This window comes from Cricetulus griseus (genome assembly GCF_003668045.3).
Source record: "Cricetulus griseus strain 17A/GY chromosome 1 unlocalized genomic scaffold, alternate assembly CriGri-PICRH-1.0 chr1_1, whole genome shotgun sequence".
NCBI lineage: Eukaryota > Metazoa > Chordata > Mammalia > Rodentia > Cricetidae > Cricetulus > Cricetulus griseus.
This window is the reverse complement of record NW_023276807.1, coordinates 233,394,177-233,414,001: the sequence shown is the minus strand read 5'-3', so window position 1 is coordinate 233,414,001 and position 19,825 is coordinate 233,394,177. Positions and strand designations below refer to the sequence as shown.

General features: G+C 40.9%; 1 protein-coding gene across 2 annotated transcripts in view; it reads right to left on the bottom strand.

The window, feature by feature from the left end:
* Vwa8 (von Willebrand factor A domain containing 8) overlaps nt 1–19,825 on the bottom strand; it is a 330,350-nt gene that overhangs the window by 132,503 nt on the left and 178,022 nt on the right. For both annotated transcript variants that reach the window (XM_027390074.2, XM_027390075.2), the window contains 2 exons: nt 3,668–3,743; nt 1,955–2,090 (listed from right to left, as the gene is read on the bottom strand). In XM_027390074.2, coding sequence (XP_027245875.1) covers nt 1,955–2,090; nt 3,668–3,743 — 212 coding nt within the window. The remainder of the gene's footprint in view (nt 1–1,954; nt 2,091–3,667; nt 3,744–19,825) is intronic.

The following is a 19,825-nucleotide window of genomic DNA, read 5'->3' as shown; positions in this document are numbered from 1 at the left end:
AAATCACACTGGAGCTGGAAAATTACTATGTTCTCCTTCTAAGCTATCCTTCAAAATCCCAGGCGAAGACACAGAGGGCCAGACACAGCCAGAGCGTGATCACAGCTTCTGTTTAGGCAGTCCCTGCTTTCTTCTTGTTGCACCATCTTTGTGGTGCTATAACCTTTAGAACAAAGGATCAGGCCGAGCTCTAGGCCTTGAGAGTGTAAGGGACCCTGTGAAGAGACACTTCTCAGGCTAAGGTAAAGTCCCCTTTTCCATAAACTATGAAAGTAAGATGTTCAGAAAGCTGTTAATGGTGCTAGGTAGATCCCAGAGAGGTGACCCTGTAATAACATCAAAGAGGAACACCTCTACCATGCTGACCTTTCTAATTGGGCCCTCTTTATATATGTTCTTCAAATATTTAAGATTTTAGTACTGTTTTTATGGTAGAGGCTATGTATTTTCTATGGCTAGTCATAAATTTTCATGAGACAAAAAAATTGAAATCAGGATCTTACACATGTTTGGAAAACTTAAATTGCCTGCAGTTAAATATACTTGGATTGGCTAGGCTTTGTCTTGGTTTTTTGGTCAACTTGAAAGAAGGTTGAGTCAGCTGGGAAGAGGGAACCTCACTCAATGGAGAACATATCTCCATAAGACTGCCTGTGGGCAAGTCTGGGGGGCATCTCCTTGGTTAATGATTGATGTGTCAGGGCAGTCATCTGTGGGTGATGCCACTCCTAAGCAGTGGGTCCTGGGCATATAAGAAAGCAAGGTGAGCACGCTCTGAGGAGCAAGCCTGTAAGTGACTTCCTCAACGGTCTCTACTTAGTTCCTGCCTGACTTCCTTCAGTGACAGAATGTGACTCGAGATTTGTAAGCTAGAAGCTTTAAGCTAAAATAAACCTTCCTTCCAAAAGTTGCTTGTGACCATGCTGTATTATCAAAGCAACAGAAATCTTAACTAAGACAATACCTATGAGACTTATTTATCTTCCTCCCCTAACCACCACCCCCTACCCCCCCCACCCCCCACCCCCCCCCCCCCCCGCCCCAAGCAATATCCACTAAAAGAATAGTATTTCTGTGTTTGGGAAGGAAGAAAAGAAAATCCAAAGCAGAGAATAACTTCTTCCTGATATGTATATATATGTATGTATATATGCACATATATACATGTGTATATACATACACACAAATTAAATAAAACATCCAATGATTTTTATGTGTACAGCATTTTGCTTGAATGTGTGCACTACATGTGTGCCAGTGGAGGCCAGGAGACAGCACTGGATCCCTTGAAAACTGGAGTTACAGATGGTGGTGAGTTCTGGGAAAGGAACCTGGGTCCTCTGGAAGAGCAGCAAGAGCTCTGAACTACCGAGCCATCTCTCCAGCCCACATTCAGTGATTTTGAATTGTACTGAGTCAATAATAAAGTAAGTTTTAATACTGTGAGCAAGAGAATCAGGTTAGAGTTCCTAAAATTTCAAGATAGCAATTTGATAATAGAAATACACACAAATATTTGAAAAACAGGTATAAAGATTCAGAGCTGACATTTTCAGGGTAGAAAAGTATAAAGCTGATTTTTCTCACTTTCTAAAGACTGATCACAGAAAAGGGAAATTAGGGGCTGTGGGTGTGGATTAGTGACAGAGCATCTGATTCCATGATTAAAGCTCCAATTCTACTCTCAGTACCAAAACCAAAAATAGAAACAAGTCCAAAAAACCAAAACCAAAACCAAACCAAACCAAAAAACAAACAAAATCCTGAAACCAGCAAGGCTAGATTTAGATGTTATTTTTTAGAAATGATTGTCAGTACAACTTAATTTGCAATGAACTTCAGCTTATTGCTTGTTTATAGGAGAGAGCTAGAGATACTAGCGATACAAAAATTGTACATACTAGAGATACAAAAGTTACACATGTGAAGGAGAATGTGGCTTTTTACTACTTACGTGCTACAATGCGTCTTCCATCTGCTAGAATCATTTCTCCGTTTTCTACCAGAGTTTTCAGAATACAGGTGACATTTGTTGGGGCTTTGTCTGCCTCATCTACTACTAGAATATGACCCATCTTTACCGCTTTAACCTTTGAAGACAGAAAATTTATCATGAGCAACAAAAGAAGCAAAGTCATCATTATTAAAAGTCAGTCACTCACTGCTTTGAATTTGCCACAGCTGTCTGTAAGCAACAGAAGCATCACACAGTTACTAAAACACAAGAGCAAGTTTTGCATTTTCTTCTCAGTGTTAGAGCCATTCCCTGCAACATTTCCCACCCTAGACCCGGGGGAGATTTGAAGGAGTTAAATAAATAGATGAAGTGCCACAGACGGTGGGGAGGAGTTAGATGTGACAGTCACTGTGCATTTTGGAAAACTGCTTGTTATGGGTCTTCAAATATTGTTACAGTTTCATCAGAGGTGGTGGGCATTCAAGGAAAATGGATGGTCAAACTGCATTTGGGGAAGAGTGAACATAGCGAGCCTATGATGTCTCTAGGACAGTAGATGTAAAAAAAGACACAGCAAGGTAGATTGGGTTTCTACTGCAAAGGGTTGCCAGACCAGGAAATAGGCACTTCACCTCATCAAGTAATGGGACATAACTACACATGTGTGAATTACAGCATGATGAAAACGGTGCGCTGAGCTACACTTCAGGGTGATGAACACAGAATGACGGTTTGGGATAGCGATTGGAGTAGGCATGGAAAAATTCAAGTATTAGAACGATCTTGTGGAGAGGCATAATCTATAGGCTGCTTGGAAGAAGGGAGAAAGGAAGGCAAGTGTTCCAGGTCTTGGGTAACCATGTGGATGGTGACAAGAGAAGATGGATGAAGGCTAGGCCTAACCTGTCCTTGCTAGGCCTCTCCATAAAACGAGGCAGGCAGCAGATACTCTATACATTTCAACATAAATCTATAATTTCTATCTAAAAGAGATACTAATTAATAACTCACAACCTAGTGGACCATATCATAAATTGCTCTCACCACACAGAGTTAACTAAGATTTTAACGAAACAAATTGGTAAAGAATGCTTCCTATTGTCACAATATTTCATACTGTATTCTCAAAGACTTGATGAGGACTTTTTGAATTTAGGGTAAAAATGAGCTAAATTGAAAAAAATAAAGGATGTGGTTCCTACCCCTAATACATCTCTGTTCAGGGAATAACTGGGATCCATCTTGGAGCCTTCTGGCACAGACCCCGAAGTCCCCAGCCTTGGGGCCTGGACCACAGCAGCTCCAGGAAGGTTGCCTGCTGAGCAGCTCTGTGGCCAGGCTTCCATTTGAGTCTCAAGTGGGAGTTAGGTCTTCTCAGCTTCCCAAAACACTGAGTTAATGTTCTGTTAGTTTAGAACAACAACAGACTTTAAAAAGGCCTCAGAAAATAAGCAGAGGATTCTGGCCAGTCCCTGAACCTCTCACTCAGGACAGAAGTGCAGCAAGAGAACATGTTTTATTTTCCCAATCAGTTCATTTTGGTAGAGAAGAACATATAAAATGATACAGACATGTACTCCAATCAGACAGAAGCTTGCATCTAAAATGATGCATGTCTGTGCTCAATTCAGATAACTAACCCATCCATAGGCTGAGGTATAGGTACAATCAAAACACACTTTAAACCATTTGTTTCATTGGCTTACTGACCAGAGGTGAGTCTTCATACACAATCAGTCCATCCTTAACTGAGGGCTGAAGGGTCAGAGTCTGCACCGTCGTGTCCCTGAAGTCAAACCAAACATTTCATAGTCAGGACAGAAATAAACCAATGTTTGAGCATGAATAAATTGTGAGCAAATCTTTAAATTTGCTCATCACCCTGCTTTGCCCAAGAAAAACCAAAGCAAGGAGGGGAAGTTCGGCCAGCAACAGTATTGTGTTGATAGCATGAGTCTCAAGGGTTTAGAAATTAATACAGTTGCCAAATTAGTCTCTTTCCCCCAGCCATCTTATCTGTAGTGATTTCACTATTCAAAATTATCTCCTAGAATGTCTCCTAAACAGTCTCCTAGACTGTTTAAAAATGTTGGTATTACCATATATTACAAAGAATGCTTATGCTATTTAAAAACTGATGGCCAGCTTGCCATCCTGGCCAATTAATCTATGAACACTACATCCCACCCAATCCGCCATCCGGGGCAAAGGTCAGACTATTCTGCTATCGAAGAACACAATTACTTCACAGGTTTTTGAAGTTTTGGAGATTAAAGCCATGGGTCTGTACCATATTATTTCAAAGGTATTCTTTTACTATTTGTCTGGCCTTCCTTTATGTTAAGGTCTTGAAAAATGCTAACATTGGGTTATCTATGCTCCAAACCTCTTTTCTGAAGAGCCATGAAGTTCCTATCACCTGTGTGCAGTATTGCAGGTAATAGATAAGTAAGTTCTAACATTTTCATGGTAGACAACTTTATGTCTTTACTTTTTACACACACTGTATCTCAAAAATGAAAAGTCCCATGACCAATCAGACCATGCTACATAATGAAATCACAAAGAATAAAATGTAACCAGAAAGAAGAGGGGAGAAGAGGAGGGGAGAGAAGGAGGGAAAGGAGAACATGGGGGATCAGGAGGATTGAGATGAATAGAGGAGAGCAAGAAAAGAGACACATAATAGAGGGAGCCGTTATAGCTTTAAAGAGAAATCCAACACTAGGGAAATGTCCAAAAATCCACAAGGATGACCCCTACTAAGAATCTAAGCAATAGTGGAGGGACTATCTTAAGTGCCCTTCCCCTATAATGAGACTGATGACTACCCTAAATGCCATCCTAGAACTTTCACCCAGTAGCTGATGGAAGCAGAGATCCACAGCTAAGCACTAAGCGGAACTCCTGGAATCCAGTTGTAGAGAGGGAGGAGTGATGAACAAAGGGGTCAAGACCAGTCTAGGGAAACCCACAGAAACAGCTGATCTGAGCAAGTGGGAGCTCATGGACCCCAGCCAGACAGCTGAGGAACCAGCATAGTACAGAACCAGGCCCCTGAGCTTGGGTGACAGTTAGGAGACCTGGGCAGTCTATGGGGCCTCTTGTGGTAGAACCAGCACTTATTCCTAGTGCATGAATGGACTTTGGGAGCCCATTCACCCATGGAGGGATACTCTCTCAGCCTAAATTCATTGAGGAGGGTATAGGCCCTGCCCCAAATGATGTGTCAGACTTTGATGATCCCCTATTGAAGGTCTTACTGTCCCTAGGGAATGGATGGGAAATGGGATGGGGGGCGTTCGGTGGGTGTCATGGGAGGATGGGAGGGAGAGGGAACTGGGATTGATACAAAAAGTAAGACTGTTTCTAATTTAAATTTTAAAAATGTTCAAAAAAATGTAATACTAGGCCAGAACAACTCTGGTGCAAAAGTTCAAATAAAAATGTCAGTAAAAGAAAAAACATTGTAACCAGTATTTCTAAGAGTTCAAAAGACCCTGTTACTTACTCAAAGTAAGTTACTTACTCACTGCACGGTCTTGAGCACCTACTATGTGTAAGATACTGCCTGTACTGTGAACGTCAGACCTTAATTCTGTAATATACTTGTGAAACTTAAACCCAAATGCCAAGCTTTACTACAAGTTAAAATGTTTCAACCTGCATCTCAGAGGTAAGGAATGGTCCTGATGATCTCTAAGTCTGTCTTAGAAAGGCAGTGACATCAACAAGATACACTCAGGGTTGACCAGTCACAGCACTCGTACGTGATGGTTTATGTCCATCTTTTATTCCAGGACAGCTGAATCTGGACTTTCTGTAGTAGTGGGTAACTTCTCTATGATAGTGTTCATGTACCAGGGTTGGGACAGATACATGGGCAATTCAATCAGGAATCTTCACAGTTCCTACACTTTCTCTGTCTCATTTACACCTTTTCAGGAAGCGTTCTCTAATGTGACAAGTAATGGGTTTCTTGAGTGAACCTCTTGGGTCTGGCCTATCCTGCCCCTCTTGAAGGCTCCCATGATCATGGTCTTGTGGGATTATGGTTTGTCTCCAGAGTTCACTGCTTCCTCTATGTCACAAGGAATACATTCCAAGCAACATGGTTTTGTCTTTACTAGAAATCAAATTCCAAAGCAACATGGTTTTGTCTTTACTAGAAATCAAATTAAAATGCCCTAGGAAATGTAAATAGCAGAGAAAATACATTATGGCAATTTATTGATAGTTTTCAACATGTTTTTTTTGTGAGAAAATATAGTACGTTGTTATATATCCATTTTCTGTATTCACAGGTCTTATATATTCACTGTCAGTCACATTCTTTGATGACAAATTAATTTCCAGTTTTGAATAAATTAAGAACAAAGTTTCATTAGTTGACTTAAATTCACTGTTAGCATTCTAGCACCAGAGGAGATGGTGGATGGGGAAAGGAAAAATACTTGTTCACACAGATTTTTATAGCGGCATAATGGATTTCTCACCTCAGCTCTCACATATTTTTAAGGGCAACAACTTGACACTTTCCAGCACCAAAAAGGAACAAGAAACTCCTGCATCATTGTCAGTGGGAAGGGGAGTCAGTTACTGAACAAAGAGTGCTTCACAGTGCCTCAGATCAGTAAATGTAAGAAGAATTCTAATTTTAAAAAGGCAAATGAAACCGATCTGATAGTATACAATCTGCCAAGTTCTATTTCATTAAATGCTCCTGCTGGAAATAAGAACACATGGGGTTTTGTTGTTGTTTTAGGAAATAAGAACAACTCAGATGATCTCCAAAGGTGACCACTGTGAGGATCAGTACAAATGGGAAACCAGACTTGCAGTGGAAGTGGCTATGAAAGAGAGGATTATAGGACAAAGACAGCGTTTGCTCCATTGTGCTATTGATACTTTCATCCGGCACACACAGGGAAAGGAAAGGCCAGTAAACTATATAAAATAGAGTAAGCATTAAACTCTGGCTGGCTTGTATGTGGTCCAGTTATGTGGCCGATGCATTGTGTGCGAGCAAATGTGTGTGTGTGCGTGCGTGCGTGCGTGTGTGTGTCTGTGTGCGCGTGCTTGCACACAATGTACTCTGCTCTGCATGGTATCTAATACAGTAAGAGAGGAGCTGGATTTCTATGACATCTCATTATAAACTTTTAAGTAGATACAGTAAAATGTCAGTAAATAACAAGACACTTACTGTAGCTGCAGACAGCATATGAAACAGATTCCTAAAGATGATACAATGATTTTCCTTTTCAGAGTATTAGATTTAAATCATTGCTCCTCATTTATGAGTGTCTTGGGTCAAACATATTAGTTCTACACATACAAAACAATGACCTGGAGATAATACAGCAATTTCAAAACTGTTTTGACGTGTTCCTTTCAAAAACTGCTTTGAAATATAAGCTAATAAAAGTTTAGAGTCAACAATTTCAACAACACTAAGGAGAAGAACGCTAAACCTCATCTTTAGTCCAACTTTTAATAGAGATGACTTTCCAGTTACTGGTAATGCTTCAGTTAATGAATGACTGCTCAGCTAATTGTTGGTGTTTATGCTATTACCAATTGTTCCTGCTTCTTACTAGTTTACAAAGTACAGTTTTCTATCAAAGTTTATGACAGTAAGTGGGTGGCACAAAGAAATAGTATCATAAACTAGTTTTCTTTTAACTGTAATTTAAATCCTTTTTTTTGAAGCTGAACTTGTTAATATGGAGTAGTTAACTTAAAAATGACCCCGGATCCAGAAAGGGGACACTCCTCCACTGTGGCGGGAGCGCCAACTCAAACAGCCACTGTGGAAACCAGTATGGCGACTCCTCAAGAAAATGGGAATCAGTCTACCACAAGATCCAGCAATTCCACTCTTAGGCATATACCCAAAAGAAGCACATTCATACAACAAGGACATCTGTTCAACCATGTTCATAGCAGCACTATTTGTAATAGCCAGAAACTGGAAGCAGCCTAGATGCCCCTCAACCGAAGAATGGATAGAGAAAATGTGGTACATTTACACAATGGAGTACTACTCAGCAGAAAAAAAAAATGGAATCTTGAAATTTGCAGGAAAATGGATGGAACTAGAAGAAACCATTCTGAGTGAGGTAACCCAATCACAAAAAGACAAACATGGTATTTACTCCCTCATAATCCACACTGCCAGAGAAGCTAGTAAACAAGGAGGACCTTAAGAGAGACATACATGGTCCCCTGGAGAAGGGGAAAGGGTCAAGATCCCCTGAGCAAATTGGGTGCAAAGGAAGAGGGGAGAGAGCTAGGAGAATGAGAAGGGGAGAAGAGGAGGGGTGAGGAGGACATGAGGGAACAGAGAGGTTGAGTCAGGGGAAGAATAGAAGATAACAAGAATGGAGATACCATAATAGAGGGAAATATTTTAGGTTTACAGAGAAATCAGGCACTAGGGAAAAACGTCTGGAGATCTACAAAGATGACACCAGCTAACAATCTAGCAACAGAGGAGAGGCTACCTTAAATGCCCTCCCCTGATAATGAGATTGATGACTGACTTATATGCCATCCTATAGCCTTCATCCAGCAGCTGGTGGAAGCAGCAGCAGACACCCACAGCTAATCACTGAACTGACCTGGAATCCAGATGCAGAGAAGGACGAGTGAAGAGCAAAGGGGTCCAGACCAGGCTGGTGAAACCCACAGAAACAGCTGACCTGAACATCAGGGAACTCTTGCTACCCAGACTGATAATAGCTGGGATACCAGCATGGGACTGATCCAGATCCCAGGAACATGGGTTTCAGTGAGGAAACCTCGGAAATCTATAGTAGTAGGACCTGCTGTAGTAGTTCAGTACTTATCCCTAGCATAGGTGTGGACTTTGGGAGCCCATTCCACATCGAGGAATACTCGCTGAGCCAAGACACACAGGGGTGGGCCTTGGTCCTATCCTTTACGACAGACTCTGATGACACCCCATGGAAGGCCTCACCATCAAGGGGGAGCAGAAAGGGTATGTGACAGGTAGGGTTTTAGTTGGGAGGGGTGGGATGGGAGGGAGAAGGGAACTGGGATTGTCATGTAAAACAATCTTGTTTCTAATTCAAATAAAAAATCTGGGAAAAAAAGACCCTGGATGCAATAAAAGTAATTAAGTTATGAAGAGATCAGGTCTTTGTTAAAATGAGGAAACAGCACTGGGGGAATGCTTACTTCTGAGGGTGTGTGTGTCAGGGGAGGGGGGCTAGCCTCTGAGGAGAGGCTGGAGAACAAATGCAATTTGCTCTGAAATGTTGTTTGTAAAGGTACATGAAGCTATCTTCTAATTCACTGAGGAGCAAAAAATATTAAAGGTATTTATTTTCAGGGTATTTTAATGCTCATTGCTGCATTTTCACAGATTCAGGTTAGTTAAAAAAAGAAATACAGTCAAACCAGAGCGTGAAAGAAAAAGAGAAGAAACAAGAGCTTCAAAAGCTGACACCTCCTTCAGTACCTGAAATAAGTGTGCACAGAACACTTGAAATGTGAGCCAAGCATGAGAACAGAAAACAGACAGCTCAGCGGAGATATCGAACACAGAATTAAATGATTTTTATCAATAAGATATAAATAATATTATGGTTTCTTTTTTTTCTGTCTATTTATTTATTTATTTTTGAGACATACATGATCTCAGTATGTAGTCTTTGCTGGCCTAGAAATTCCACATCATAAGAGATCCACCTGCCTTTGCCTCCGGATTAAAGGTATGGGCCCGAATGCCTGGCTGAGATTAGATATTTTTCAAGTGAAGACTTTTGACATTATCAAAACATAATTTTTTAAAGTATATACTTTATTTTTATTTATTTTTAAATTTTTTTGAGACAAGGCTTCTGTATTTGTAGTCCTGGCTGTCCTGGAACTCACTTTGTAGACCAGGCTGGCCTCAAACTCACAGAGATCCTAAAGGTGTGCACCACCACAACCCAGCAAGTCTCTAATTCTAATCACAACCAATTTATCAGTCAATGACATCTGAACAAAACAGCAGCATTTAATCAAATCATTTATTTGAGACCATCACCCGCATAACTATCCATCCACAGGAGGGCATCGTTTTTTGCTAAGAGCTGTCTTAGTTGTTACCTAGCAGGTTCAAGGATAAAATCTCTTAATGTGATTCTCTATGCAAAGAACATAATTTTTTTATTGATTAAATTAGTTCATTGACATTTTCACACATATGCATAAGCACTCTGTTTATTTTCATCTCCCACCCTCCTCTATCATCATCCCTTCCTTCCTACAGGTTCCTTTCTCAAATTTGGATTCCTCAAATTCTCACTGATTTTGACCAGGCTATCCGTGTGGCCTCAGGTTTGATCACTCGTAGGATCACCAGTGGATACAACTGAAGGCAACAATTTCCACTTTGCCCAAATCCTCTGGAAGTCAGTAGTTCATCAGGGAGGGACAGGGCCCCATGAGTCCCTCCCTGAGCCATGAATGGCTACTGACAGGCCCAGTGTTGTACAAGCCTGCCTTATTTTAAGAATAGTAGTAACATAAGAGAGCTAAAATAATTATTAATGAAGTAGAGGTATTTATATGGAGATGATGTTAATATGTTTAAGGATTACCACTTAACAGATACACTGGCCTTCTACTGGATAGTAGAAGCATATGGCCTCTCCTGTGAAATGCAAATTTATATTGCTATATTGGGAAAGAAATTTCCTTGGGCTTTCAAATAGATACAGTCCTTGTTAAAAGCAATGTGACAACCAGTACAAAAGAAAGACAAAAAAACAAAACAAAACAAAACAAAAAAACAAGACTATGATTAATGCAATACAAAATTTAAAAATAGCATCAGATCACATTCGAATACATCTGGCTTGGACAGTCACTCAAGACCCCTGAAGCCCAAGGCAGCTCATATCGACAGGTAATTAATACAGATCATGAAAAATACAATAGAGAAATAGGATGGAATTTGAAAGGTAAACAAGGTAAACTGGGGGTAGGGGTGGGAACTACCACAGTGCTTGAGTTGTCTCAATGGTTAAGAAATAGAGCCGTTTAGAAAACAAAACAAGTTTTTATTCCTGTCAGATGGTAAGAAGACTCCTGCCCTTAAAACAGTCCCTTAGGGGATGCATGGTTTACCTAGTGTCACTCACTCTTTGCTTAAAGTCTAGATGCAAAGAAGCTCTAACAAACCACCATGGGAAGAACATTGGCGCAGGGGTGATACTGTTTTTTTTTTTTTTTCTTTTTCCCCAAAGATGTAACACTTTGCAGTTCTTGGGTACAACAGTCACCTGGTGGCAGCCAAACACTTCCAATTGGCCTAGTTTATCACACCACATCTCCTTGTTCTTCTAGAATCACACTACTCAAAAACAAAAACAAAACAATCCTTCCATTAATTGAAGCTATGAAAAGTATTTCCACAAACTCAGAAAATTTTGCAAGTTGTTCAGTCTTTACAAATAAAACCTCTGCTCAAATGGTAAGTAGATAATTGGGTCTTTTACTCTGAAAACTAGCTTTCTTGGTTGAGAAATTTTAAAAACTCAAAACGATGTTACTCTTTTGCTTTCCCTTTTTTCCAGACAAAAATGAAAGACATTGTACATTTTCCGTCTAGTCAGTGTAGAAAGGATTAGAAGAATGGTGGAAGAACCAAAATTAACAGTTGTGCAGAGGCAACCAGGGGGCTAAGGCCAATGGATGCTTTGTTCCCTGGATAAATCTATCAGAAAACAGATTGGTATATACTAATTTACATGTTTAAGAGGACAAATGAGCATATTTTCATGTTACGATATTGGGTAGTCCTTCAAGAAATATTTACTGCATTTGCAGATGTGGCTTTATTGGAGGAATATTCTAACAAAACAGGTAGTGTCCTGGGTAGATGATTTATTTGGTAAGTGCTTAGTAAGTTCAATCCCACAGAACCCTCATAAAAAGAAGTTGGTGTGGCTCTTTTCTGCCTTGGCTGCTCAAGGGCTGCCATCATGAATGATACAGAAACTTCAAGACTAATGTCTGATTCAGAGGAAACAAATCATCATTGATGTTCTTCACTCTGGAAAGACAATAGTACAGAAGATAGAGATTTGAGAAAAGCAGGCCAAAATAAAGATGACTACATCAGATGTCATCTTTGTATTTGAGTTCAGAACCCACTTTGGTGGTTGCAAAATAAACGGCTTCAGAGTGGTTTACGATTCTTTGGAAAGAGGAATGGCCCCAAACACAGATTTGTAAGACATGGCCTTTAAGAAAGAAAAGAAAAAAGGATGGTGAGCTAACAACAATAGGAACTCAACAACAGAATGAAGGTTGGGAACGACAAAGGCCAATACAGGTACTGGCAAAACAGTGAACTGGAGATTAGGCAAGAGCAAAAGTGGTAGAGACTTCGTAGGACTTGATCTGCTGTGATGGTGTAAATGTCTAAGGAGCAGGCAAGTAAATTATAAAAATTCCCCCCACCAAACAAAACAAAAAGGTGGCACGCATTTATATTCCCAGGAGAGACCCTGAGACTTGTTAGTCAACTAGCCTAGCATAATTGGCAAGTCCCTGGCCAATGAGAGACCATCTCTCAAACAGCAAAAGGGGATAAAATAAATACCTTAGGCATGGCACCCAAGGTTGACTCACCTCAAAACTCATGTACTCCTGTGTGAGTGTGAGTGTGTGTGTGTGTGTGTGTGTGTGTGTGTGTGTGTGTGTGTGTGTGTGTGTGTACATGTACAAACAAAACTGGCAAAAACCCCTTCCTTTGATAAACTTATGTTCAAGTACTTTTAAAGGAACTGATTTAAGAACATACCCCCCGAGTGTGGTATGAACTATATCTAACATGAGGTTAAATATCAAAAGATTTTTGTCAGGCACCAGTCAAAGAATTAAGAGTATGAGAAGTATTTTTGATTATCAGGGCAAATTTTTGACCAACAAGCCTTCTGCACTTTGCTGACTAGAATAGGCATGGGAACTGGTTAACGAGGTTTCCTTTGGTTAGTAACCTGAAGTACATATTTTATGTAGCATATATTACCTAAAACTAACTACATAAGTTGTATTTTTATGTATTTATTATTTGATATAATATTATAACCCATCAGTTATTTATTATCCTAATTTCTGGTGGTTTATGAACTGGAAAAACTTCCTATGGATCTGGTTTTACATTTGCCAGTCTCAAGTGACCAGGCTAAGCCACTCAGTGCAGAAGATGGTATGGAAACAGGCAAGAATGCCTTGCTTGAGCTGTCCAGTTTATCTACCTGTCTTCTCATGGTAGATCCTCTCAAAAGGAGACACTGCTTTTAGTGGCAAAAATTACAGTCTTTTCCAGCTCTACCGTTCTTGGGGCATTTCAGTGCAGAGGGAAAATTACAGATGCCCCTAGGGGATCACAGGGCAAAGAAACAGGAACTCTCTGACCACATCTGTGTAAGCTTTGCTGTTTTACATGTCAGGTTTTATCTTAAAATTGCAACATCTGAGAGTATTTGCTTGCACCTTTCATATTATTTCTTAAACCCCAAATGAAGGAAATGAGTGGCTTAATCAGCAATGGGTTTCAGCATGAGGCTCAGCACTTGGGGGAGATCAAGAATAAGGCAGAGAAGAGGTCACACACAGCATATGCTGGCTTCTGCTGGCAGGCTCACTAGCAAATGCACCCTTGTCTGATGTCACACAGCTGTGTCATCCTGGGGCTGAGAAGCCCTCCCACCTAACGGCCAATCTCTGCTAGACTTACAGGAGGAATGTCAGTTGTGATAAGATTGAAAAAAAAAAAAAAAAAAAAAAAGGAAAAAGAAAACAGAGCTCAATGAGGACCAGAAGAACCATCATTAATTCTGGTGCAGAAGGACAGGGTCTTTTTTTTTTTTTTTGGTTTTTCAAGACAGGGTTTCTCTGTGGCTTTGGAGGCTGTCCTGGAATTAGTTCTTGTAGACCAGGCTGGTCTCGAACTCACAGAGATCCACCTGCCTCTGCCTCCCGAGTGCTAGGATTAAAGGCATGTGCCACCAACTCCCGGCTAGAAGGCCAGGTCTTTGATAAAGAATATGATTATAGTGGTCAGGGATGAGGAGCTTCCAGGCAAAAGATGAATACACAGGAGTCTAAGGCGTAAGAGTAGTCAGGGGATGCCTAGATGCCCAGCACATAAAAAAAGTCAGCTGTGTGAAGGAAGGAGAGCTGGACAGATAGGCACAGTGATCCTCAGTATGCTCAGAGAGCTAACATCATGCAGAGTCTACCCATAGGTGGCCTCATGAATAGTTATTTCAGAGGAAGGATTCTCAGAAGGAATGTCACAAAGATGGGTAGGTGGGAATTGACACTCATTGACTCATTACTTAAACTCTTGCAGAACACTGGTTGCTGTGTGGCTATTGTTCTGGAAACAGGCAGCTGAGCCCTTAGGAGGGCAAAGATGGGGACAGGGACACGGAATTGTGATAAAGAATGACAGGCACACTAGCAGAACCTGTCCTAGGTCAGTGGCCCTAAACTTACCATCAATAAAAGTTGTTTTCAAAGAGATACACTGTGGAAAAATAGAAGCAAAAACCACAAGCTGAAACTGAAAAATAGTACCTTAAAATAATCTTCATTTTTATTTGTTGATAATTCAAAAAGACATTTTGTTCTCATTAAAAGTTAAAGAAAGCTATTTTGGTACAAACAGTGTGATGGATACACTTAGTCTAGCCTTGAATTCAGTTTGTATCAACAGCTGAAGCACAGGTCACACAGACATGTGCAGAGAAGAAATGCAGTCTTTAGTCTCTCTTTTTACCTTGCTACCCAAGGCTTGCTCTGCTCTCCACTTTGGCCCAGTTGCAGTATAAAGAAAAGGCACATGTCCACTTGCAAAGGGCAAAGAGCAGGAAAGTACACTGTGGTGTGGACTTGCTGCTGGGCATGGGAGTCACCACAAGTTCCGGACGGGACAGACAGCAAGGGGTCAGCTCCACGGGCTAGATAGTGCACACGGGAAGACAGACAGTGACTGGGTTTTTAATCAGGAGGCTACAGCAGGCCAGGGCAGAGATACAGAATGGACTCATGTCTATTATGTCAGCAGGTGACACTGGCTAGACCTGCTTCCTTTAGCTTTTGGATGGGACCTTTACACAGTCACTAGCCCAAGGTTTTTTGTTTTGTTTTGTTTTTGCAACAGGGTCTCTCTACATGGCCCTGGCTGTCCTATAACTCACTACATAGAGCAGGCTGGCCTCGAACTCAGAGATCCACCTGCTTCTGCCTCCTGAGTGCTGGGATGACAGGCAAACCCTGTGGTCACCGTGACTACAAGGGCTAGGTATTACTTCTCTTACAAATCCATCCCAATATTGAACCAATTTACCCACTAAGTCTCTAGACTAGACAAAGTGGTCAAAATGCCAGAATAATCCCACTATATTTATGCAGTGAGTCACTGCTGCTAAATTCTGTTTAAATTCTGCTTCATCAGTCTCTATTTACTCCCTATCACATGACCCTTTACTTAAATTTTCTCCATCATTTTCCACTCCCTGCAGAGTTCCTATAAAAACTGCCCTTCAGAAATCACTTACAAACTTCTTTTTTTCCTGGTTTGTTTGACAAACAGAGTTTCTCTGTAGCTTTGGAGCATCCTGGAATTTGCTTTGTAGAGCAGGCTGGCCTCAAACTCAGAGTGCTGGACTAAAGGCTTGTGCCACCACCGCCCAGCCTTACACAAACTTATCTCTGGCTCTGCTTCAGGAAAACGAACCGATCTAAGGTGTTTGTTGACTATTTGAAAGTAGCAAATTTTTTAAAGGCTATTCAGCAATGCCATTGATTTTTCCAGTGCAAAACATTATATATGTACCTTGGTTCATAGAAACTTCTTCATAGAGCTGTGCAATGAGAAATCCCAGGAACATATACTAAATATCTTCTGCTCATTTTGTCACTGCTGTCACCATCCCAGGAGTGGTCAGAGCAGTAGCTGCCACACAAGGAACTCCACACTTTTTAAAGCAAAACAAACAAACAAAAAAACGTGACCAACCTACTTGAGATGGGAGGTATTAGCTCAAGTCTCCTTGCCCTGCATGAATACCACAAGGGCTGGCACGGGGGCTGGCTGGAAAGGCTCTGAGAGGGGGCAGCAGTTAAGTGGTGGGACATGACATCAAGCATGTTCAGATAATCTGAGACTAGAAAATGTTTAATACTGAGTTCATTTTTTTATTATAAGAAAATACTAAAAGTACTTGATTCCTTCTTTCATTGGAATACCAGTGATTTTATAATGTCAATCAGGGTGAAACAATAATTCCCTAAATTTTTTTGAGGGGGTTGTTGGGGACCCTGATGTGGTAGTGGACACCATTAATGCCAGTGCTGGGAGGTAGAGACAGGAAGAGCCCCTTCAGCTGCTTGAGGCCAGCTTGGTCTACAGAACAAGGTCCAGGTCCAGGCCAGCCAGGGTATATAATGAGACCCTATCTTTAAAAACTGTTTTAAAGCATTTAAACATTTTTTTCTTGAGTTTAAAAAGGATGAATTAACAAATTTAATTTTAATAGTGATTGATTTAAGAGAGAAAGACTAGAGGTATTGGCTAAAAAGGAGACAGCTATAGTCACAGTATTCTTTTCCTACAAAAGGAAGCACACCATTGAATTAAGGAAATATAAACAGTTCTTAAAATCTGGATGACAAATTCAGTTCTATGTCATTATTTGTATTTTCTTTTGTATTTCTGAAGATTTCCTTAGACTGTACTGTGCTCTGGTGGCGAGAGACAATACAACCTGCAAAGAGACTGCCTCTGTAGTTCTCAAGCTAACTCTGTGATTGAGAGCTTGAGATGAGATGGTCCCCAGGCTCCTCATCTTTCCAGCCCACTTTCACAAAGCATCAGTGAGTGAGCTGCTTGGTGGGGACCAGTGTCAGGGTCTGTGGCTCTGACTCATCCACCTCTGTGGCCCACTAATGAGAACCTGGAAACAAAGCCAGAAAAGGTGCCATGAAGCAGCAGCAGCATGTGAGGAACAGCAGCAAAGGCAGGCATGACTAATGTTTTTGTGAATCACCTGGGAGACAGAAGAGAGGACCTGGAGATTTGCAGGTGATACACCTCATAGGAGGCATGACAGGTAAAGTACATATAACAACCTGGAGAAGATGTAAAGAAAGCAGGAGAGAAAATCTAGTAACGATAGTATTATTGATGAAAATGGAAAAAGATGGAACAACTTCCTAAGGGAAAATAATTTGAGATTAAACTGAAGAAATATTAGAAATATGATGCTAGTATTTAACAGAGTGATCATACATAGAGTCCAGAATGCAAGCATTAGTTGTCCAACAGTTTTACTGTATGATCAGTACAATGAAGTCAAGCGAGGAACTGAAACCAGGAGATGATAATGCTAACTGTGTGAGCTTAGGCAACTTTAACCTTCCTACGCCTCACTGGATCACCTGAAACAGAGACAGCCATGGCATAATTCATAAGCACATGGTGAACAGAAACCAGCTACAGGCTAAAAGCAGGTTGGGAACAGGGCCTGACAGTATGTCTTACTCTCTTCTGTGCTGTGAGAAAATACTCTCACAAAAGCAGCATAAGGGCTAAAGGGCTTATTGTGGCTCAAGGTTCAGTTCATCACGGTGGGAAACCAAGGGGGCAGACAGCTGGTCCATCAGCAACTAGAAAGAGAAAGCAAGCACGCGAGCTCAGCGCGCCTTCTCCATCTTATACAGCTGGATCCTCTTCTAGGGAGTGGATCCACCCACAATCAAGGCATGCCTCCTCACACCAATAAACACAATCCAGATAATCCCTTACAGATACCTAGATAATCCTCCACAGGTGCACCCTTCCTACGTGATCCTAGAACTTGTTAAGCTGATAATACTCACCATCTCCAAGTGCTATGTAAATACTCATGAAAGAGTAATACAGGAATTTCAATGGAAGAGGAAATCAATCAGAGACGAGTCAAAACAATTACAAACCCAAAGGTCTGCACATAGCAATTACAGGTACTATCATAATCCATTTTGTCAAATGGGGGCAGTGGCAGGCCTTCGGTAGAAAAACCACCATTCAACTGTTAATAAAACATTCTAAGATAGGTTTTCCAAATGTATAACGGGGAAGCTGAGACACAGGAACTCCTGGATGTCCTCAGCAGCAGCTGCCATGTGACCTGGATCACTCTCATCACAGCTAAGAATGATTGATCTAAGTCAGTCATATTTTTCCCATGAGACTTCATCGACGTGTGGTCCTTTTCTATTTTCTACCAAAACTTCTACCTGCCCCCTGGGGCTTTGTCAATTTCAAAATTTGTGCTGTCACATTCTGTTCTCCTCAGCCTGAGGACAGCCCCGTATGTGGATAATGCTGTGCTCTGTAAGTAGCATACACTCCAGGATATTTGATTCTACAAGGGCCAACAGTAGAATTTTGCATTTACTTGCTACAAACTATACTTCATTTGGTTTTGGAAAATGCAATAGAGGAAAGCCAAATGGTTTAAAGATAACTAACCACAATATTTTAACTAGCTGGATCAGTTACAGCATCTATATAGCCACAGTCAGGTCCCTTGTCTAGAGATACCAGAGTTTACAAGGCATCTTACTCAATCTCAATTCTCAAATGGGTAAGGGTGCCTCTAGTTAATGAGAGCTGGTCATGGACAAGAGTGAGCTTCAAGATCCAGATGAAATGAGCATAGACTAAGTCATTTCAATAAGCATTGATTGCAGTCACTATGTTCAGAGAGCCCTGTGCAGTGCTGGCCCCATGGTCGTAGGTCACATGTAAAGGAGTCTCCCTCAACTTCTTTCTCCATCTCCTTCCACACAACCATCAAGAACTCCAAAGTCAGCCATTTAAATCTGTTTCTGTCGTGCCCTATTTGTATTCTCTTCACAAACAGGGCCTGTTAGTCCCAATAATTTTATCTGGATTCCTAAAATTAATCACCAGTGTCCCTGGTGATTACTTTGATCAATCCATAGACTATAGTCAAAATGATCTTGTTTTTAACTTTGCCACATCACATTGAGGATTTCACCTAGCCTTGGCTGGGCCCATGAGCCTGTAAGCCTGTAGTGGTCTTACACACACACGCACACGCACACGCACAAGCTCATTCATTCATCCATTCATTCATTCATACATATTCTACCCCCCCTCCTGCTGTGTTTCTTTCTGGAATAAATACACAGCCCTCTCTTTAATAACCACCATGTCCTGATTCTTTTCCTAATAAGAAAACTAAACTCTCCACTATTCCTTAAGACTCTATGAGTGGTACCTTCTCCAGAACTCTTCATAGCATCATGTCATGTCAGATTTCAAAACGTTCTGGATTTCAGAGCATTTCAAATTTCAGATTTGTGAACTAGGAATATTCTACCTGTATGATATAAATGAAGAGCTCAACATTTATTGTTTTAGCCTGATGCTCAGTGTTAACACACCTGCAAGTGCCTGACGCCATGGTGAGCCAGCTGCACGTTCTCTTATTTCTAATCTTCTTAGACACCCCGGAGAAATTATTTTATTTTGATATACAGGGAAAACAAGACTTGATGAGTTTAAGATCACACAAAAATTTGTGAGGACAGGATTTGCTTTCTAAAATTCATAGCCTTCCTATCAAGTGGTACAAATTCACTACTATGCACAAAAGTTCAAAGGAGCAAAGGTTGTTTGTACTCAGTATAAAACATCATGAAAGGTGAAGTTAACCAAGAAGTTACTGATGGACCAAACTCTGGATGAAGGAATAAAGAAAGTGGATTCAGAAAGTAGGACACAGAATCATCCAATCTGGAGTAGGCTGATCATAGGAAGGG